At 34.6% G+C, this 22,496-nt stretch overlaps 1 protein-coding gene and 2 long non-coding RNA genes across 3 annotated transcripts in view; 1 reads left to right on the top strand and 2 right to left on the bottom strand.

Moving 5' to 3' along the window:
• Window positions 1-4,597: 4,597 nt before the first annotated feature.
• Window positions 4,598-5,356, bottom strand: LOC142554618 (glutathione S-transferase T3-like). Its single transcript, XM_075665280.1, has one exon. The coding sequence runs from the start codon at window positions 5,354-5,356 to the stop codon at window positions 4,598-4,600; it is 759 nt and encodes a 252-aa protein (XP_075521395.1).
• A 2,182-nt stretch (window positions 5,357-7,538) lies between these two features.
• Window positions 7,539-8,808, bottom strand: LOC142553845 (uncharacterized). The gene is made up of 3 exons (XR_012822016.1): window positions 8,670-8,808; window positions 8,124-8,553; window positions 7,539-8,023 (listed from the first exon to the last, which is right to left on the bottom strand). It is a non-coding gene; the product is annotated as an uncharacterized LOC142553845 (long non-coding RNA).
• A 783-nt stretch (window positions 8,809-9,591) lies between these two features.
• Window positions 9,592-22,496, top strand: part of LOC142553846 (uncharacterized) — a 29,306-nt gene continuing 16,401 nt past the window's right edge. The window contains exons 1-2 of the long non-coding RNA XR_012822017.1: window positions 9,592-9,727; window positions 9,814-11,634. This is a non-coding gene — a long non-coding RNA (uncharacterized LOC142553846). The remainder of the gene's footprint in view (window positions 9,728-9,813; window positions 11,635-22,496) is intronic.

Genomic DNA, 22,496 nt, shown 5'->3' on the forward strand with positions numbered 1-22,496 from the left:
CATTTTTGTGCTACATCAACTAATGAAGCAGCACATGTTCTTGCTTTTTATGGTTTATGGAAAGAGGAGTCTTTTTCTTTTTAATGACTGTTGTCCATTTTTTCTCAACCCTTTTTGTAAAACATCACTTTGTTAGATGATTTTCAAAAACAAAAAAACAGGCATACCTTCCATTATTATAAATATTTTTATTATTATAACTACTTATCATTGCACATGTGAGGTGTGTGCAAAATAATATATTTTTTATTTTTCAAATATTTAATTTAATTATGAATTTTTACATCTAAAATAATATATAAATCCTAATTGTAATAGTAATTTGAGAGAAAATGGAAAAAATTAAAATTACTGATATATACTTTTACATATCTATATGAAATAAGGGCAATTTTGAAAAAAAAAATTATATCCCCTATAAGCTCAAAAATAAAGATAATAACTAGAAATATTAATTAATAATATATAGAGTAATTCAAATTTGGTAATAATATAATTATGCATTTATTATGAGAAATATCCTAACAACTAAAATATTAATACTAATTTTAATAAAAAAATGTCATCAATAATATTAATATAATATAGTTATAACAATAATTAAAATAGGATTCATAATACTTACACTAGTTATAATAAATAGTCATATCCATAAATTATAAAATAATGGCCAAATAATTTTAAAAATTGCCAAGTGTTTTTTTTAAAGAACGGTCTTATTTGCTACGAGCATCGTGGCCTAATGTCATAATCGAACTCGGATCACCTGTAATGATGCAAGCACAACAAATGATGATGTGCTTACATGGTATTTTTTTTATTTTTTTAATTCTTCTTTTTTTTCCACTTTTTACTTCTCTTTTTCTCTTTTGTTTTTCCACAATTTTCCTCCATTATTTTTCCTTCTTTCACAAACATTAGTGGACAATTTGATATGAAATAATATAAACATTTTAATTATTTTATGTTAAATTAATAATTTTTCAATTAAAAATTACTATATTAAATTTTTACATTTGAAAAACCGTATCATTTTTTCCGAATTTGACGAGTATTATTGATTTTCTTTTTCAATGAACAAAATTTTTAACAATATAAACCTATTAACATGTTAATGCTTAAATTAAAATTTAGAACATTTTCATCATACAATATCAAAAACTAAAATTCAACACCATATTTCCATCAAAAATAAATAATTCATACGTTTTGAGACTTCATTTCAACTAACAATGTTAATCGGCTATTCTTTAAATAAAAAACTACTCAAGAGCATTATTGGATATATCTCCATTGAAATCCATGGCTTCAAGAGAATGGTGAAGATGATCAAATTATGCCTACATTAAATAAGAATAAATATTATAAAACCAATTTTACAATATAAGAATTAATTTTTTTTTTTGGTTTAAGATTTTACCCACTAAAAAATTCTAGATATTATTAAAGTTCAAACCAGGGGCGGAGCCAAAGGCTCCTATACCCGGGCTTTAGCCCGGGTTGACCCAATTTTTTTTTTAAAAAAATTATATGTAAATTTTATATAATTTTGGAATAATATAATATTAGCCCGTGTAGATCAATTTAATATATTAAAAAATCATATATTTTAAAATTTTAGCTCGGGCGGAGCCATATTTCTGGCTCCGCCACTGGTTCATATCATCAATAATTCAGTGAAATTGAATTGACTTCCAGTTGTTTGAAGACATGGATGAGGTATCGGAGGTGCTAAACAAGATACATGTAATTCATCATGTGTTCCGATGTCCTACAATGATTGTAAAAATAAGAAATCAAGATAATTTTAATTTCAAAAAATTATTAACAGTAGTTAATTTACCTCGACTCTCAAATTTGTTTTTCTTCATTTTGCTTGAAGTTCTACCCAACTCTACAATCTTCTTGACTTTTTCACACCATTTCTTTTCTTTAATCTTTTTTCTTACGAAGGTCCTATCAATGATGTCCTGACACCACCATTGTTGTCTTGGTTCACTTTAGTCAAACGCATTTCCATGACTTGCTTGGTTAGATCACATACCGAATTATGCACCAAAGAGAAAAATGATGGGTGGACGGAGGCTTCAGTTGCCAGTCTTACGAGCTTCATACAAAATTTTCTATATCGTTCTGTACTTTCTCGTTTAGGATCTTCTTCGACTTCATTTCCCATACAATCGTGTACCACTCCACTCCTAGCTTTTCTCATCCATCTATTCAATATTTAATGCTCTGGCAGTTTTTTTACGTCATCCACATCATATACTTTCACAACATGACAACACAATAATCCAGTCATCTCAAATTTTCGACAACTACATGAAATCATCTTTGTGCTAGGATTTAATCTCACCCTCCATTCTCCTTCTTTATCAATTCGCCCGACAACATATTTAAATAATGGTTGAGTTTCATTTTTATATTTTATGTAAGCAGCTACGAACAAAACAAACTCCACTTGAAATAGTGAAAGATAGTGAGGGTATAAATTTCAGAAAGTTGACGCTACATAGGAGAACTCTCTAGCTTTAATCTCGGTAATTTTTTGTGTGTCTCAAATTCACATCTTAGCTCATTGTACCGCTTTTCCTCCAAGACCCGTTCGAAGTGCTTAAAAATTGCATTATATCTAAGTCGGGTTTCATACAACTCTTGATATAAGAATTGACACTTTCACTGAGTTGTGTGCTCCTCATACCAAGTGTGAAAGCCTTGTTCATGTAACAAACTGCCCATTTGTCCTTTATATTGTAAGTGGATTGCAGCCATGTGTTTTCTTGAATATTATATTGTACTAGTATAACACTCCAATCCTCCTCGAATCGGGTCTCATCATCAATGCCATACATGCATCTTTTAAAATCAGTTAAGAAATGAGAACCATCTTTCATCAAGTTTTCCAAGTGTTTGATGCCATTTTGCATCAAATGCCATGTGCACAATCCATGAAATACCTCAGGCATCACCTCCTGTAAGACCTTTGCCATAGCTTGATCCTGATCAGTGAAGATAGTGAGAGGCTTTTTTTGCTTGTGTGCCTGTAAAAAAGTTTCGAACAATCATTTAAATGATGAAGCAGTCTCATCATACAAAAGTGTTGCACCAAAAATCACCGCTCTTCTATAATGATTGAAACCTGAGAAGATAGCAAGTAGTCGGTATGCACAGTTCGTACAATACGTGGTATCTAGTGACACAACATCACCAAAATACTCATAGTCGATTAGCATTCTCGCATCGGCCCAAAAAACATTAGTTATTTGTTCTTCCACATCAATCTGATTAACATGGTAAAATGATGGATTTTTAGATAATTGTTGTTGAAAATATCGCATCAAACAACTAACTTCCCCATATACCATACTTCTTTGTCTTTTGGATCGAATATAATTTTAGCATCCAACATTGTATAACCAAGACCATCTATACCCCCCTGCATGCTTACTCATCAACTTAAAATTTGATTTTTGTTTAAGTCCAGCATCCTCTGCCAAATCAATCTCATAGGCTTGAACTTCTGTAATTTTAAGTTGGGAAGATAACATGTGAACTGTTTCTTGAAGATGGAGTGGGTGATTATGCTCTTCGATAAACTCATTAATTTTATATTTACTATCCACAAATGTGATGCCCATTCTTACTTTACAATTTGTTTGAGTCTCAAGTCGAGGATTGAGTGTCGATGTATCTCTTTTGTCTTTTTTATGAACACCCTCCTTGCAACCAACATATTTATACGAAGTTATAAATCCGATGTTCTTGTTCTTGTTAAAATAATGCTTTATAACTCCAAATCCAGTTTTCCCACCATATTCAACCCAAAACTTCCAAGATTCGTCTAGACTATCAAATTACATACCAATCTTAGGCTTGAATTCGATATTTGAACTATAATCCATCAATAATCTGAAAGTATATCACTACAAGAAAAATGACATACGACAACGGTTTTTAAACCGTTGCATTTAAAAAAACCGTCGCAAATAAAAAACTGTTGTCGTAGCTACAATTTGCGACTGTTTGACAACTGTTGCAAAAGATATTTGCGACGGACATTATACCGTCGCTAAATTTAGCGACGGTATTCATGTGCAAATCGTCTCTACTTAGCGACGGTGTTTACATTCCGTCGCTAATATTTTTGGTAAAATAAAAAAAAAATTAAGAATTTAATAAATCTGTGTTTTGAATTGGTACAATCGTGTAAGAGATAAAAAAATTTAAGTGTCGTGAAGTGATAAAATCGTGTAAGAGATAAAAATTTTAATTGTTTTGAAGTGGTAAAAAAATCGTGTAAGAGATAAAAATTTTAAGTGTTGTGAAGTGGTAAAATCGTGTAAGAGATAAAAATTTTAAGTGTTGTGAAATTGTAAAATCGTGTAAGTGAGAAAAATTTTAATTGTTGAGAAGTGAAGTGGAAGAAATTGAAGCAAATTTGCATGTATTTATAGAGAGTGGTGAAAGAAAATGAAGGGAAGTTTAGGAGGGAACGAATTTTTTTGAAAATGGCGACAGTTTTACTTAAACCGTCGCGAAATTATAAATCGGCGACGGTCTAATCTCAACTGTCGCTAGTTATAGCAACGGTTTATTTTCAACTGTCGCCAAATTTAGCGACGGTTTTGGTAAAATTGTCGCTATTTTTTAACATGCGCTCCATGTACAATCTCGTTTTACCTTTTCCCTTTCTTTTTGCTGCCTTCTGACCCATTGGACGATTTTCTTCTTCAATTAGGTCTACATGTAGACTCGCATCTTGGTTGGATGAGGTGTTGCTTGCTCCCGACTCCGAGGTCCTTGCCTTCTTCGTGCTAACATGGTAATCAACGGACTGTGGAGTAAACATTGGACGGTCTTTTACGATCCTCCACACATGCTCAAGATTAAATGCGATGCCGTTATTTTCCGCACGATATTTTTCATACGCAAGTCGTAGTATATCCTCATCACTGTGGCCGCTACGATATGCACTATAAATACTATGGTAATTTTCATTGAAGCGATATACTTTTTTTTGGATGGTATTGTGCCAGTGCGATCGTATGACACTTGCACTTCTATTGGGTGTACCTGCGGGACGATTATCATTGTAGTAGCTTGCAACACGTCCCCAGAAAGCTTCCGCCTTTTGATCATTGCCGATGATTAGGTCATCGCTGATAGTGACAAACGATCTCGCTAAGACCTCGTCTTCAACCTTTCTCCAGGTTGACCGTTTTTTTCTACCCTCTGCGCTTGAATCCACATTCTCCAAATTTACGACTTCAATTGGGGATTCACGGTCGGACAATTGATTTTCTGGGACGAAAGTCGGAGTGACCGGGTCATTTTCCGTCGGAGAAATAAATGGCATACTGGTTGCATGTGAATTAGATGGATAGTTTGGTAGATATGGATTATATGGATAGTTTGGTGGATATGGATTGTAAGGATAATTAGGTGGATATGGATTATGTGGATAATTTGGTGGGTATGGAAAATATGGATATTTTGGTGGAATTTCCGAATTTGAGAAGAAGTATTTTCTTTCGGATTTTTTGGATAACTCACGAAATTTCTAAAAAATCCTCGATAATTTTCATCCATTTCGGAACAAAGTAGAATTTAAGAAATTTTTGAAAAAAAAGATTTTGAGATGATGAAAATAGAAGAGAGAAGATTTTTGGAGCTAAGAATAATATGTTTTGATGTTTGAAATAATTTGTGTAGTGTGTGAATATTTATAGATGAATATATTATTTTTTTAATAAACTAGCCGTTAATTAGCCGTTAAAACAATTTTTTAATTTTAAAAACAAAAACAACCGTTAGTTTTTTATTTAAGATTATTTTTTAATTTATTTTAATTTCTATTTTTTTTTAAACATACAAATTTGAAATTTAAACTAATACATTCATGTGCGTGGGGCCCGCGTTTAGCGACGGATTTTGAAAAGCCGTCGCAAATAGCGACGGTGTTTACCAACCGTCGCTAAGTTTCGAATTTTTTTTTAAAAAAACCGCCACAGGGGCGTTCATATGTATGAACGCCCCACACTCTCTCTCATGTGAGTGGGCGTTATAACGCCCACACCCAGCTATAGTTAATAATAATAATAATACTTATTGATGATGCAAATCTATTTACACATTACTGAGTAGTGTTTCAAAGTAGTTTGTATAACGGGAAATTGGCATTCAGTCTCCAGTCGTCGATTTTTTTTGTGTTCAGTCCCTAGATACTTTTTTAGTACCACATTTCCACATGAAGTGTACCATATTTTCACATGAAGTGTACCATATTTTTTATGACATAGTATCACAATTTTGTGAGTAGGGAGTGAACCCAAAGAAATGTTTTGATTGAGGATTTTTCATCAACTTCCTAATTGTATAACAAATGCAACTGAAACTCAAATTAATTAAATAAAAAAATCAATTAAATTAAAAAAGCAGAATAAATGACATTGTCGAGATGAATTTTTTATACGATTTAATTTATGAAAAAATATCATTTTATTATTTTACAAACCGACTCATATCACGTATATAAGTTCGGGGATAATTCGATTGTGCATCAACAGGACTGCCTGAATCCACTCAAATTGTGCCACGTGGAATTTTTCGTCCTTTTTATTTTTAAACAAAAAATAACCAAAAAAGATAAATAAATTACAAAAGTCATAACTATGGTTAGGTTTTGGCCCAATAATTCAAAATTTCACTTCCCACGTACATCTTTGATTTTGGAATTGTAGACTACCCTGTTTCTCCTGTGTTCTTCTTCCGACGTTCACCTCCTTAATACCCAAAATGTACACCTCCATGACACTTCTTCCTCAACGGAAGTCTCCTGGCAAAGATTAGTTGACACCTCCAACGTTGCTCAATTGATTAAAAATTGGGACATCAGCTTCCTTTAAAGGTGGGTTCTTTTACAAGGAGTGTGCGAGAATTCCTACAAGGAGTGTGCGACAATTTTTACGGACACTTCTTCCTCGTTCCCAGACATTTCTCCCTCAACGTTTGTCTCCTCTGAAAGCATCCATCGTTCGCCGCCATTTCCCTCCCACAGGTTACGACGTCAGCTTCTTTTAAAGGTGAGTTTTTTTACAGATTAATGTTCATGGCATTCCGATTCGCCATCAGAGTGTTTTTTTTTTTTGTTTACGCTTCTTTGTGACTGTATATTGTTTACGCTTCTTTGTGCATAGAAAAAAGGAAGTCGAATGTGAATATTTTTTTAAATACTCAAACTTCAAAATTTGACTATATATTTTGTATAAAAGTAAACTAAAAAGTGTCTCTGACTGGAATCAGTGAATAAATTATTTTTATTTTGGGACTACATATTTAAGGTATTGAGAAGATGTAGTAGATGATTTTATACAAGTGGTTGCAATGTGTTGTTTTATTGAAATCGTTCGTTGTATAAATAACTGGTATTATTTATTATTTTTTATTTTCTTTTGTTTATTCAGATTGCATAGTTGGAATATGGAAGATAACGAGCCAATTTCACTTGAGGAGTTGGACGGAAACTACGATCAAGAAGATGACGAGCAAACTGAGAAACATCTCATTAGTACATTGAGAAACAACTAAGAAACAACGTAATAAAAATCTCATTAGTACATTAATAAACTAAGCCAACATATCAAAAGCAATAAACACGAGACATCATCACTAATTTTCATAGATTCAAGTATTGCTTTGAGCTCTTCAAAAATCTCAATCATTTTAAAGGCATTTTTCTGATGCTCACGGGCTAGGTCTGCCTGAGCATCTATCAATTTAGCAATTCTTTCGTTATGTTTGGCTTTTCTATTAGAATTTTAGGTGGACGTTGAACTTTCAGTGGACGTCGAACTTGAAGCGGCATAATGTTTTTCCATATATTCATCAAATGCTCTCAATGCCTCTGCTTTACTGTGATATCCCTTGTAGGAAGCCCCACGAAATCCATTTACTTGCACTTGTGCCTCTTCCCAACGATCATAAACACCAGGTTTTTTCCAGCAAAAACAACATACGGTTTTACCTAAATTTTAATAACATTTTCAGATAAAGTCAATACTAAGCATGAATAAATTTAAAGTTTTGCAGTAGAGTAATGTAAAACACGAACAGAAAAAATTTACCATCTTAGCAAATTAGCTTTGCTGTAAACAAATCCTTTCGACTCAATCCTGAAAGCTGCATGTGCGATATGGTAAATATGAGTATTTCCTAAAAGGATTAAACTGTCCCTTTCTTTATTTTCCATACTCTACAAGGATTAAATCAGATTGAATCCCAGTAATTTGAGGCAAATTATCGGTTTGAAGAAAGGTTCTGCACATAGGGCTTCCAAACCACAAAGACATGAAAACAATTTAAATCATAGCTCCCTATGCACTTCTTAAACAATCTTATGATCATATCAACAAGTACCAGTTCACTCCTTATATTTTAGCAAACCAAGAAATCTGGAAAAACTCTGAGAATTCACACATTGATCTTTATCTTCATCAATAAACATTCCAAAGTGGGTGCAAATATGGTGATCATTGTACAAATCTAAAGGTCCACCTGCACCAGCAATAATCGAAGATATTAAAACATCAATGACATAGAATCGAACAATATTATGTAATGAAAATTTTTAACAAGCACATATTCAATGTTTGAGAGCATGGGGCATGTACCAAGTCATGAATATATTCTTGGTCATCTTTATGAAGCCAAAATGTGTAATCATCATTTAAGTCAAGGTTTTTCAGATAGATAAAAGGATCCAAAGTTGTGTTTTCCTTGTATCTGCAGCAAGGTGGAAGCGTTGCGAGGAAGAAGCGTTGCCAACGGCGGAGCACGGTGGAAGCGTTGCTAACGGCGGAGCACGGTGGAAGCCATGGAAAACAACTAGCGGTGCAGGCGAGGAAGAGGCGACACACGGTGGAAGCATTGCTGGCGGCGCATGGTGGAAGAGGCGGCGTCCGATGGTAGAAGCGAAGAAGAACAAAAGTAGATAAGCTTCAGATCTACGAAGGAACGTCGATTGTGTGGTGTTGAGGGAACAAAATTAGATCTGATTTTTATTTCCCACCATTGGGTAGATTTCAATTAACCATGGTATGGTTTGGGTTTAAGAGTTATTTGTATCGATTTTCCGAAAATTACAAAGTATTGACATGATGAAGCTTCCAGATTGATAAGGTTTAAAAAGATTTTTTATAATAAATTTAGGTGCCACGTGTCGCAATATGAATGGATTCAGGCAGTGCCTGTTGAGGTATAATCTGATTGAAAAAAAAAATTAAAAAAACCTTCAAAATTCCTACGATGCCAAACAGTTATCCCAGAATAATCGACCCCTTTCCTGCTCACTCATCGTCCAATCCTCACGGTCGTTCGATTTCTCGATCCTCTCCTTCGCCGCCGCCTCCGGCGAGCCTTCACGTTGCGCCGCTGCCATAGATCTGCCGCAGTATTGATCAACTACGTCGTCCTCTTCATCTCTAATATCTGCTTGACTAACTTCCTCGTCCACCCGATATTCATCCTCTCCAAAGCGAATAAAATCCGCTGCGCAAAATCGATAATCTCCATCAACCTCATGCTCTCTGGAGTTGACAGATAACGATTCGTAGCTGCACGACTGCGCATCATCCTCCGCCGCGCCGGCATCAGATTCGACCTCAAATGATCCGGCAATTGTGCGGTCAAAACACTCGATCTCGGAGTCTCCGCACCCCTCGAATAAAATGTAAGCCGATGCATCGATTAAAACTCTCCCCCCATCCATCATTGTTATAATTTTCGTATATTTTTTCTCTTCTGGTTTGAATTTAGGTATGATTGAAAAAGGAACAAATTACACGGAAATATATATATATATATATATGCTGGGAAGAATGGTAAATAGGTGAAGAAAATGACAGGAAAAGGCGTGAGGTGGCGGCTTGTTTGAACTTCCTGACGTCTGAGGTATTTGGAGGTCGACCTTTTAAATTTGAGTAGGCGTATTTTAAGACGAACCTGTGTAGATATTTAATTAAAATTGAAAAGGAAAAATTTGTGTGGGACGGTCTCACGAATCGTATTTTGTGAGACGATTGTTTTATCAACTCTATCGATATTTATAATAAAAAGTAATACTATTAGCATAAAAAATAATATTTTTTAATGAATAATCCAAATAAAAGTTATGTCTCACAAAATACGACTCGTGAAACCGTCTTACACAAGTTTTTTTCTTTAAATTTTAATTAAAAAATATGATTAATACCAATAGTTATTTATTGAAGCGCATGTTCCACGCGTGGTCAGGCCCAGCCCATCTTCTTCTAGAAGGGTGGCTCAAATAATGAGTTCAAAGTTTGAATCACAGTGCGGCGCATACTAAACAATTTGAAGAGCATTAAATAATAGTGTCTGCATTTGGACCAATTAAAATTGATTTACGACGTGTCAAGTATTAAAAACTAATGAATGCAGTTAATTACATCGAAACTTGACTTTTAAAAAGTTTCAAACGCTTGGAATAATTAAAATCATTATTTTCTAAAATAAATAGTAACTAAAATGAATTTGGATATTTACGAAGGAAAATAAAGTTTTGAATTTCTAAAGGCAGCTGGAAATTAAAGACTATTTGAAGTAGAAATATAAAAATTGTTCGCACCGCGCCGGCTCGACTCGTCTCGTCTCCATTTAAGGGGCGGAAAAGCCGACTCACCAATTTGGTTGGTTGGAAAAACCTTTACCAGGTTGTCCAAATCTATGAGCCATGAGCCATTGTCGAGGAAGGACATTGTTATTTGTAATTTCAAAGAAGGAATACTATTAACTTATTTAGATAAATTCTTATTCTATAATCTTGTAGAATATCCTAACAAATCTAACACTTTTAAAATTAAAAAAAAAAATGTATCGTGAAAGCAACAAAATATTGATGACACAATACGTAAAACCAACAAAATAAAGAAAAATGAGTGGGCAAACAAAACAACACAAAGATAAGATGGAGAACAAGCAAGATAACTCACGGGGCCTGGGATTTAGACTTGAAACGATCCCGCAAACGAGGCAGCCGCAGCACGGCTTCCTGTGTCTCAATCTGGTCAGATCTCAAAATATACCGGTCACACAATGTAAGGCCCTGTAATTAATTATCCGATAATTTGGCATAATTAGAATAATTATTGAGTTATAAATTAAAATAATTATTTATGCCAAATAATTATAGAAAGTGTGTTAAAAATATGTATTTTAGAATATCGAAGAATTTAACGATATAAAATACATATAGAGTTTAAATAACACACGAGTTTTTAAAATACGTAAAATTCGGATATAATGGACTCAATTTATTAAATGTTGTGGTCAATTATTAAACATATACACAACTATATTAAATTAAAGAAAAAGGGAAAGAAGCAAACCCAATTCCCGTAGCCTTGCTTTCCTTTTTCTTTACAAATCCCGTCACCCTCATCACCTTCAAATTGGAGAGGCCATAACTTTACCGTCCGGCTTTGAAATCTCAAACGGTTTGAGGGGTTTTCTTCCTAACATCAGTAGCTTCGTTTTGAACCATGAATCCCCACTTTTGATGCTCGTTTCAGCCCAAATCGAGGCCTGTTCGTAGCTGCTGCTATTGGCTCGGTTTAGGTGAGATTCAAGTTTAGTTCCTTGGAGTTTTGTTGTGTGTTGGAGTGGGTTTTAAGCCTTGTGATTTCCCTGTAACTCTAGATCGTTTTCTGAATTTTTTTAACTCGTGAACAGTAACTCCGGCGAGTTTCCGGTGGGTTACCGCCTCGAAACCGCTAGCGACTAGAGTAAACTTCGACCTTGTGAGTTCCAAGTCCGAAATTTCAGCATCTAAGCGTGATAGTAGGCTGTCGAAATTTGGATTTTTACCCATTTCATTTTAAATTGTTTTTGTCGTTCGAATAGCTTTATATTGATATATTTATGGGATAATTGTTGTAGGTTCAGTCATTGGAAATCTTCGAGGTATATTCGGCGAGCCTATTAATTATGTCTAATCGTTTTGTGTTATATTGAAAGATATTATAGTATGGTTGTTATCGTTAGAATAAATCTAAGGATTGTCGAGTTGATAATGATTGGAATGTAAATGATGATGAGTTGTGGAATTATTCGGCTTATTTTATTATTTTAGGTTGAGAGAGTTCAGTTGATCGTTCTTGAAGATCATTTTCGTGGAATAGGTATGTTACAGCTCGGTAACACACGACGGTAAAACATAAATTATGTTTAATTGTCATTCTGTGCTGCATTGATCGTGCTTATGATTTGTTGACTGCTGTAATTTGTTAAATGTCTTTGTTGTGATATATGTTATTATTGTGACATATTATTGGCATTTAGCATATGGCATACTGTTGTGACATTTATGTTGAGCCATATCGTTCTTGTTAGCCCATTGTTGACATCCGTTGTTATCTGACACTGTTGTTTATCTCGGGATCATAGTGTGGCTGATATGCCTATACACATGAGATCGTAGATGTGATTGAACAATCCATGGTTAGTGCAGCCTTTTGAGGTGAGCGCTGGGGTTGTGTCATCTAGTTCGTTCTGTTATGCCATTCTGTTATATCGTATCAGCTGTATGGAGGCCGAGTCAGGGGTGTTATTCAGCACAGCTTGGCATACCTCGCATACTTGGCAGGGCGGTTTAGCTGCATGACGATGTAGCTCCCTTGTGTTGTTGCTCGAGCATTATTCCAGTTGTTATCGTACCGTTTGTTGGCTTCTGTTATCCAGATTATTCGTTGAGCCTTTCATGCATTGCATATTACATTTTATTATATGATTATTGTTGTTATTGTTGAACTGTTTCATACCAGAATCCTAACCTCAGTTGTTTTCTGGGTGATACTGTGGTTGCTATTGGGCACCATGGTAGATCTCCCGAATCTTTTTGCAGCATCAGGCCGAGGTTCCATCAGTGGAGCTCGGGATCGAGGTTGGATTACTTGGTCCTGTTCAGTGTAGTCTCCCAGTTAGTTTATATGTATGTCTTGAGTTTGTTTTAGTCTCGTATTGTAGTTTATTTGCCAGGGAGATGCCCCATGTATCTGTAGTGGTATTTGGTTGTTTTTGTGATGTTTTGAGTCGATTCTGTGATATTTATGATCTGGTGAGTATTTGGTAAGTTTTACTTTATGTTTAGTCCTGGACAGTGCGACTATAGGTTGTTTAACTTCGGTTTTTTTTTTAATGGCTCTAGTTGGAGTATATTTTGATATAAACTGCTGCTTGAGTTTTTCGAGACGTCCTACTTACGGGGAGGTCATGCCTAAATTTTTCTAGGCCCTGAGGTCCATTTCAAAGTATTTTAAACACTTTTTCCGCTGCAGATTTAAATCAAATAATTATTGTTTGATAATAATTGTCATCAGAGTAAATGGGCCTCACATGTTGGTATCAGAGCGTAAACTAGGATACACTCGAACTAGAGTCTAGGACACTTGAGTCTTGGCACTAGAATGGTTGTTGCGCCTGTGTATGCTGCTTGACAACATACTTATGTGATTATATGTTTTGTTTACTTCCATTCTAATTGTTTTAGTGTTTTATCGTATAGAATGGAGGGAGGTGGAGAAATTCCTGTTGATGAGATTCTTTTAGCTCGAGGTCGTGGACGTGGTAGATCTCGTGTCCATGTTGTTGATGACACTTTTGTTGAGCAAGCTGCTGATCAGCTGCTCAATTAGTTGCCCGTTTCCACTCTATGCATCTGTTAGAGTATGTGCCCGTCGAGCCAAGTGTTGGACGAGTGTTCACAATGAAACTCTATGTATAAACAATCTTTATTTTAATAATATTTGAAATTATTGTTTTGGAACATCTTTATTTGTATATCCATGCTAGTTGCATAGATAAAGTCCTTGAATATACAAATAGTAGAAAGAATATGAGATTCTCATATGATGAGAATCTTGAAACTCATATTTGCAATACCATATATTCTAAATAGTTCCTAGTCGATTCAGCCGCCGCTAAAAGGATATAGGTCGCTCGAGTTTGAGACTAGTTGTAACGCCCCGAAAATTTGAAAGTCCACGCGAACCATATGCAATTGAGTTATTAAATTCCTTTGTATTTTTAAATAAATGTTTTAATTGCATGAATTAAGTATGTTGTGCATATTTGCATGTTTAAAATATATTTTTCTACATGGTTGCAATAAAATGTATTTTTAAAGGTTATTCGAGTTGCGATTGAGGAACGGAGACCGATGACAGAAAAACATAAAATGTTTTTATTAAACATTTGTTTTTAATTATTTAAAATATGAGTGATGCTTTTTATTGTTTTTGAAAATAAGGGCTTTTGAGGTGATTTTATACGTCGGGACGTAATTTTTATCGGTGTTGGATTTTCAACAAAAATACGAACGTTTTGGCAACCCGACTAATAAATTCACAAACTTATTCAAGCAAAATTATTTAAAATATTTTAGTTAACACTAGTGGGCCAAGTGGGCTTAATTAAGTTGATTAATGGGCATAAGCCTTGTTTAGTATTAATTAAAATATATAATGTACAAAACCCCACCCCAATGCCATATATCCCACACCCATCATAATTAAGAGGAAATTCGAAGGTTTGCAAGGATCTTCAAGGGAAAATCAAGCCATTGTCTTCGTGTTGTCGTTCTTCGATTCGTCAACGTAAAATCGTACGTTTAAAACGCAAAGGCACGCCATATTCTTTCTTTACTCATCATCACACCATATTATATATTTATGTTTGAAATTGCATGAAAAACAAGAACACCTTAACATATTTTCGTACATGCATCTAGGGTGATTTTTAAAGCATGGGTTTTAATCCAAAAATCATGAAAAACATGTATCTAAGGGGCTGCCATGATTAGGGCATGAATTAAGGGTTGTATTATACAATTTTAAGGGCCTAGAAACATGCATAATAAGCTGCACAAAAAAAAAAAAAAAAAACAGAAGCTGGAAATCCATTCACGTATATGTGTGTCTTGAGGGCTCGGTTGATGGGTTCTTGTGGCTAGGCTTGGGCTCGGCTGGGGCCAGGGCTAGCAAGGGTCATGTGTGAGTTAGGGGAAGAGTCCTAACCATGCTAGGACTCGAAAACCAGGGGCTGGGAGGAGTCCTTGCCAACAATGACTCCACCCGAGAGAAATTCAAAGGGGCTATGCAGATTTCAGAAATTTGTGCAGGGAGGAGGGGCTCGGCCAGGGGGCTTGGGCTGGGCTAGGTTAGGTCCTTAAGGTCCTAGAAGGATGCTAGAGGGGTTGGTTCAGGGTCTGGTATGGTTTGGTTCAGCTAGGGCCGAGCAAGAACATGAAACCGTGAGGAGAAGCCTTGTGCGCAGGTTTGTTGTGCAGAAGTTCAGGGGTTTCGCTGCTCGGGTTTCGGGGCTTGTGCTGGTCTGGGCTTGGTCTGGGCGTGGCCCAGGGATGGTCAGGGTTAGGTGGGTTCGATGGTTAAGGGTTGGGAGGAGTCCTAGACTAGTTAGGAGTCCTTTTGTTCAAGGACACTACACACGCACACATGCATGTAATTGGGTTGAGGGGCAGAAGTGTTTTGATCGGGCCAGGGCTTGTTTTATGGGCTGGGCTTAGTCAGGAGGGTTCCTAGATAGGTTGGCTCGGGTTTGGCTTAAGGTGGCTCGGGTAAATTTGGAGATGGCTCGGTGTGTTCGTTAAGGTGTCAATTTCGAGATTTTAAGAACTAAAATTGAATCCATGGGTCCACGAGAGTGGATCATAACTTGAAAGGGTAGAATAAATAATAAAAATACTATGTTTAAAATTTGGGATCAAAACAACGAGTTTTGGATTTATCCGGGATTTAATCGCCGTACGAAACACTAATTAACGAATTAATTGAAACGCATGGTTTTAAGCTTTATAAAATTATGGAAACTTATATTTAAGCTTAAATAATTATTAAGAGTCTAAATTTTTAATTTGGGAATTTTATATTAAGTTTTGGTTTAATTCGAGATTAAAACGCAGTAATACGTCTTATTTAAAGATTAATTTAAAGGTCCTCGTTTTAAGCTAAATAAAAATATGAGAAAATTCATGTAAGCTTAAATAATTATTTGGAACATATTAGAGTCAATGAAATTAAGAAAAAGTAAAAAACGTGAAATTTTATGTCTAGGGATAAAATAGTCATTTTATACCTAGAAATTAGTAAAACGTCATGGCAGTGTCCTGAATGCTGCTTTACGTGCTAATATGATTATTTTAAATGTATATGAATTTTAATGATGTTAAAGTGTTTATTTTAAATGTTTATGATTTAAATGCATATTTTAAATGTTTATGATGCTGAAATGTTTATTTAAAAGATTTATGGATTTTTATATGTTGAAAATGTTTCTTTTAAAATATTTATGGATTTTTAATATGCTAAAATGTTATTTTAAACGATTATAGATTTTTATGAGGAAACAATAACGTTAAAAGATATGTTGCATGCTTGTTTTTAAAAGGAAAAGAAAATTAAATGCATGATTTTTATGAAGTGAGGAAAATGTAAAACGTTGAAGGAAGTGAAGTAATTGTGACTATTGAGGATATGAGGATTTGAGGTAAGAATGAGAATATCGTGAGGGAAAAAGGTACCAGAGGGAGCCCATTTTCCGGAGAAGGCCCCAGAGGGAACCCATGCGTGGGAAAAAGGCCCTAGAGGGAGCCCGTTTATGGGAGAAGGCCCCCAGGGAGCCCCAACGATCGTATTTCCATTCCATGAGGATAGGCCAAGGCCCAGTTGACCGGTGAGAGTGTTGCTGGTGTCCCTCGCCGCCCAGTACTTGCGATTTCATGTAGATGGATCCATCGACTTTTTGAAGTTTGAGGAAAGTCACAATTAACGATCTGAATTCAACAAAAAGAAAATATGCATATGCTCATGATGAAAGGATTTATGTTATGAAATGAGGAAAAAAAAAATGTTGAGGTTTATGTTATGCATGTTCATATGAATATGTTGAGGAAAATATGAAAATGTTTACGAAAATGTTTATGAAAAGTTTATGAAAATGTGTATGTTTAAAGTTGATGCATCATTATGAAAATGTGTTTGTTTAAAGTTCATGCATCATGAAAATGTTTACGAAAATATTATTTTATAAAGTTTATGCATCTTCATGAAAATGATATTTTAAGTACGGGTATTTTTCACTGTTGTAAGTGATCTGTATATGTATTACTTGTTATAAATATTATGGTGTGTTGAGTCTTTAGACTCACTAGGTGTGATTGATGCATGTGATTATGACAATAATGTTTAATGGGAGGTCTTGATGGTTGATCTGACTGGACTGAAGGTGCACATAACCCGAGGACCGACGCTAGTTTTTCGGCATTAGTTATGATTTACGATTTTAAGTTATGTTAAAGATATTTTTACGAATTTTTATTTATGATATGAGAGATTTTTGAGAGGTTATAGTATGGGCTATACTTTTGAAATAAGGTTTTTAGGGTTGATAAAATGATTAACGATTTTATGATTCAAACTATTTTCCTTTGGATTTTTAAGTGTTAGTTGGTTGTTTTTATTTTAAAAATGGTGTCAATGTATTTTAAAGTACATATATATATATATGTATATTTTGAATTTTGGGGATTAAGGAGAAAAAAAAATTCTAGCACGTTTTAAGAAAACGAGTAGCAGACGTTTCAGTTGGTATCAGAGCAATGGTTCTGTAAAGGGTTGTGCCACTATCAGTGCCGGGAAGATCAGTCGTCAAGCCTCAAATTGTAAGTTTACATGCTTTATATGATTTATATGTTGTTACCTGCATGACTACATGAATTATATGTTTACGTCACATGTTTAATAGCTTAATGATAACATATGATTTAAATGTTTTAGAATTTTTATACGTGATACGATATGAAATAAAAAATTATTTATTTCAACGCATGTTGGCCTTGTGGTGGAATTGGACTATGTTGATTTTTGGGTTTTAGTATTGGCGTTCTACTGTTTGGGTCATAAGTTAATCATGAATGTTATGAATGTTTTGGGACACATAGATTTTCTAAGAAAATATTTATGATTCGTGGTTACTAATTGAATTAATTTTTGGTAATTACTCATAAGGAGTAATGATTCGAGGATTTCCAACAACTTTGGGAGTAAGAAAATGTATAAATTGAGATTTTAAGTTTGATGAAAGGTAAGATTGGCTATGAGAATTGATTTTGGGTAAATAAGTTTAAATTTATCGAAATTATGTTATGGGAAACATGTATAAGGAAATTAAGAATGCCAAAAACTTATGAGTTAATCGTAGGATTTTCGAAATATGAGAACCAATTGGACAATTTTTGAGGAAATTAAGAATTAATTTTGCAATTTTTAAGGAATTTGGGGACTAGTTTAACAATAAGCGCGAATTGAATGGGTTAAATGATAATAATTTTTGATGATTTAGACTTTTAAGAATATTTGGAACCTTGGGATATCTTGGTTATAATGTTATAAGGAACATTAATCAAGGGGTTTTAAGGATGAATCGATATTAGGCTTGAAAATCTAAGCTTTAGTAGATGCGTTTGGGATTTTAAGATTGAAATTTGATAAGTTGATGAAAATTTTGGGTATAAAATAAGGAAAATAATACACGATAAGTATGATTATCCATCTTTTAATATTGAGAATTGTAAGAAAAATTGAAATTCGAGGTTATAATAGTAATAGCACTAAGTCATTATGGGTCTTTTTAAGTTGCGATTTGAAAATAAGGATTATGAAAGAAAAATTAATTGAGATCAAGGAGATGTAAGGACATTCTAGAGCTTAAGTTTTATCAGAGTAGCGCAGCGAAAGCGTGAATTTTTGGGATACTAGAACTAAGTCGAACACTTAAGTTATCAAGGATAAGCGAATTTCGTCCTCGAAATTCGCTTTAAGGGGGGAAGATTGTAACGCCCCGAAAATTTGAAAGTCAACGCGAACCATATGCAATTGAGTTATTAAATTCCTTTGTATTTTTAATTAAATGTTTTAATTGCATGAATTAAGTATGTTGTGCATAGTTGCATGTTTAAAATATATTTTTCTACATGGTTGCATTAAAATGTATTTTTAAAGGTTATTCGAGTTGCGATCGAGGAACGGAGACTGAGAGCTGAAAAACATAAAATGTTTTTATTAAACAATTGTTTTTAATTATTTAAAATTTGGGTGATGCTTTTTATTATTTTTGAAAATAAGGGATTTTGAGGTGATTTTATACGTCGGGACGTAATTTTTATCGGTGTTGGATTTTCAACAAAAATACGAACGTTTTGGCAACCCAGCTAATAAATTCACAAACTTATTCAAGCAAAATTATTTAAAATATTTTAGTTAAACACTAGTGGGCCAAGTGGGCTTAATTAAGTTTATTAATGGGCCTAAGCCTTGTTTAGTATTAATTAAAATATATAATGTACAAAACCCCACCCCAATGCCATATATCCCACGCCCCTCACCCCAATATTTTAAAAGGAATCATTTTCTCTCCAAAAACTCACGACACACACATCATAATTAAGAGGAAATTCGAAGGTTTGCAAGGATCTTCAAGGGAAAATCAAGCCATCGTCTTCGTGCCGTCGTTCTTCGATTCGTCAACGTAAAATCGTACGTTTAAAATGCAAAGGCATGCCATATTCTTCCTTTGCTCATCATCATACCATAATATATATTTATGTTTGAAATTGCATGAAAAACAAGAACACCTTGACATATTTTCGTACATGCATATAGGGCGATTTTTAAAGCATGGGTTTTGATCCAAAAATCATGAAAAACATGTATCTAAGGGGCTACCATGATTAGGGTATGGATAAGGGTTGTTTTATACAATTTTAAGGGCCTAGAAACATGCATAATAAGCTGCACAAAAAAAAAAAAAAATAACAGAAGCTGGAAATCCATTCACGTATATGTGTGTCTTGAGGGATCGGTTGATGGGTGCTTGTGACTAGGCTTGTGCTCGGCTAGGGCCAGGGCTAGCAAGGGTCATGTGTGAGACAGGGGAAGAGTCCTAGCCATGCTAGGACTCGAAAACCAGGGGCTGGGAGGAGTCCTTGCCAACGATGACTCCACCCGAGAGAAATTCCAAGGGGCTATGCAGATTTCAGAAATTTGTGCAGGGAGGAGGGGCTCGGCCAGGGGGCTTGGGCTGGGCTAGGTTAGGTCCTTAAGGTCCTAGAAGGATGCTAGAGGGGTTGGTTCAGGGTCTGGTATGGTTTGGTTCAGCTAGGGCCGAGCAAGAACATGAAACCGTGAGGAGAAGCCTTGTGCGCAGGTTTGTTGTGCAGAAGTTCGGGGGTTTCGCTGCTCGGGTTTAGGGGCTTGGGCTGGTCTAGTCTTGGTCTGGGCGTGGTCCAAGGATGGTTAGGGTTAGGTGGGTTCGATGATTAAGGGTTGGGAGGAGTCCTAGACTAGTTAGGAGTCTTTTTGTTCAAGGACACTACACACGCACACATGCATGTAATTGGGTTGAGGGGCAGAAGTGTTTTGATCGGGCCAGGGTTGGTTTTATGGGCTGGACGTGGTCAGGAGGGTTCCTAGATAGGTTGGCTCGGGTTTGGCTCGAGGTGGCTCTGGCGTGGCTCGGGAAGATGGCTCGGTGTGTTCGTTAAGGTGTCAATTTCGAGATTTTAAGAACTAAAATTGAATCCATGGGTCCACGGGGGTGGCTCATGAGTTGGAACGGTAGAATAAATAATAAAAATACTATGTTTAAAATTTGGGATCAAAACAACGAGTTTTGGATTTATCCGGGATTTAATCGCTGTACGAAACGCTAATTAACGAATTAATTGAAACACATAGTTTTAAGCTTTATAAAATTATGGAAAATTATATTTAAGCTTAAATAATTATTAAAAGTCTAATTTTTTAATTTGGAAATTTTATATTAAGTTTTGGTTTAATTCGAGATTAAAACGCAGTAATACGTCTTATTTAAAGATTAATTTAAAGATCCTCGTTTTAAGCTAAATAAAAATATGAGAAAATTCTTGTAAGCTTAAATAATTATTTGGGACATATTAGAGTCAATGAAATTAAGAAAAATTCAAAAACATGAAATTTTACGTCCAGGGGTAAAATTCTCATTTTATACCTAGAAATTAGTAAAACGTCATGGCAGTGTCCTGAATGTTGTTTTACTTGCTAATATGATTATTTTAAATGTTTATGAATTTTAATGATGTTAAAGTGTTTATTTTAAATGTTTATGATTTAAATGCATATTTTAAATGTTTATGATGCTGAAATGTTTATTTAAAAGATTTATGGATTTTTATATGTTTAAAGGTTTTTTTAAAATGTTTATGGATTTTTAATGTGCTAAAATGATATTTTAAACGATTATAGATTTTTATGAGGAAAAGATAACGTTAAAAGATATGTTGCATGCTTGTTTTTAAAAGGAAAAGAATATTAAATGCATGATTTTTATGAAATAATGAAAATGTAAAACGTTGAAGGAAGTGAAGTAATTATGACTATTGAGGATATGAGGATTTGAGGTAAGAATGGGAATATCGTGAGGAGAAAGGTACCAAAGGGAGCCTATTTTCGGGAGAAGGCCCCAGAGGGAACCCATGCGTGGGAAAAGGCCCTAGAGGTGCCCGTCTATGGGAGAAGGCCCCCGAGGGAGCCCCGACGATCTTATTTCCATTCCATGAGGATAGGCCAAGGCCTAGTTGACCGGTGAGAGTGTTGCTGGTGTCCCCCGCCGCCCAGTACTGCGATTTCATGTAGATGGATCCATCGACTTTTTGAGGTTTGAGGAAAGTCACAATTAATGATTCGAATTCAATAAAAAGGAAATATGCATATGCTCATGTGAAAGGATTTATGTTATGAAATGAGGAAAAGAAAAATGTTGAGGTTTATGTTATGCATGTTCATATGAATATGTTGAGGATAATATGAAAATGTTTACGAAAATGTTTATGAAAAGTTTATGAAAATGTCTATGTTTAAAGTTGATGCATCATTATGAAAATGTTTTTGTTTAAAGTTCATGCATCATGAAAATGTTTACGAAAATGTTTTTGTTTAAAGTTTATGCATCTTAATGAAAACGATATTTTAAGTACGAGTATTTTCACTGTTGTAAGTGATCTGTATATATATTACTTGTTATAAAGATTATGGTGTGTTGAGTCTTTAGACTCACTAGGTGTGATTGATGCAGGTGATTATGATAATAATGTTTAATGGAGGTCTTGATGGTTGATATGACTGGACTGAAGGTGCACATAACCCGAGGACCGACGCTAGTTTTCCACACTAGTTATGATTTACGATTTTAAGTTATGTTAAAGATATTTTTACGACTTTTTATTTGTGATATGAGAGGTTTTTGAGAGGCTATAGTATGGGCTATACTTTTCAAATAAGGTTTTTAGGGTTGGTAAAATGATTAACGATTTTATGATTCAAACTATTTTTCTTTGGATTTTTAAGTGTTAGTTGGTTGTTTTTATTTTA

Source organism: Primulina tabacum, chromosome 8 (assembly GCF_025594145.1).
Source record: "Primulina tabacum isolate GXHZ01 chromosome 8, ASM2559414v2, whole genome shotgun sequence".
Lineage (NCBI taxonomy): Eukaryota > Viridiplantae > Streptophyta > Magnoliopsida > Lamiales > Gesneriaceae > Primulina > Primulina tabacum.

What these genes read in the sequence shown, in the direction of transcription:
- LOC142554618 (XM_075665280.1), bottom strand. Translation starts at nt 5,356, where the DNA reads ATGCCATTTATTTCTCCGACGGAAAATGACCCGGTCACTCCGACTTTC.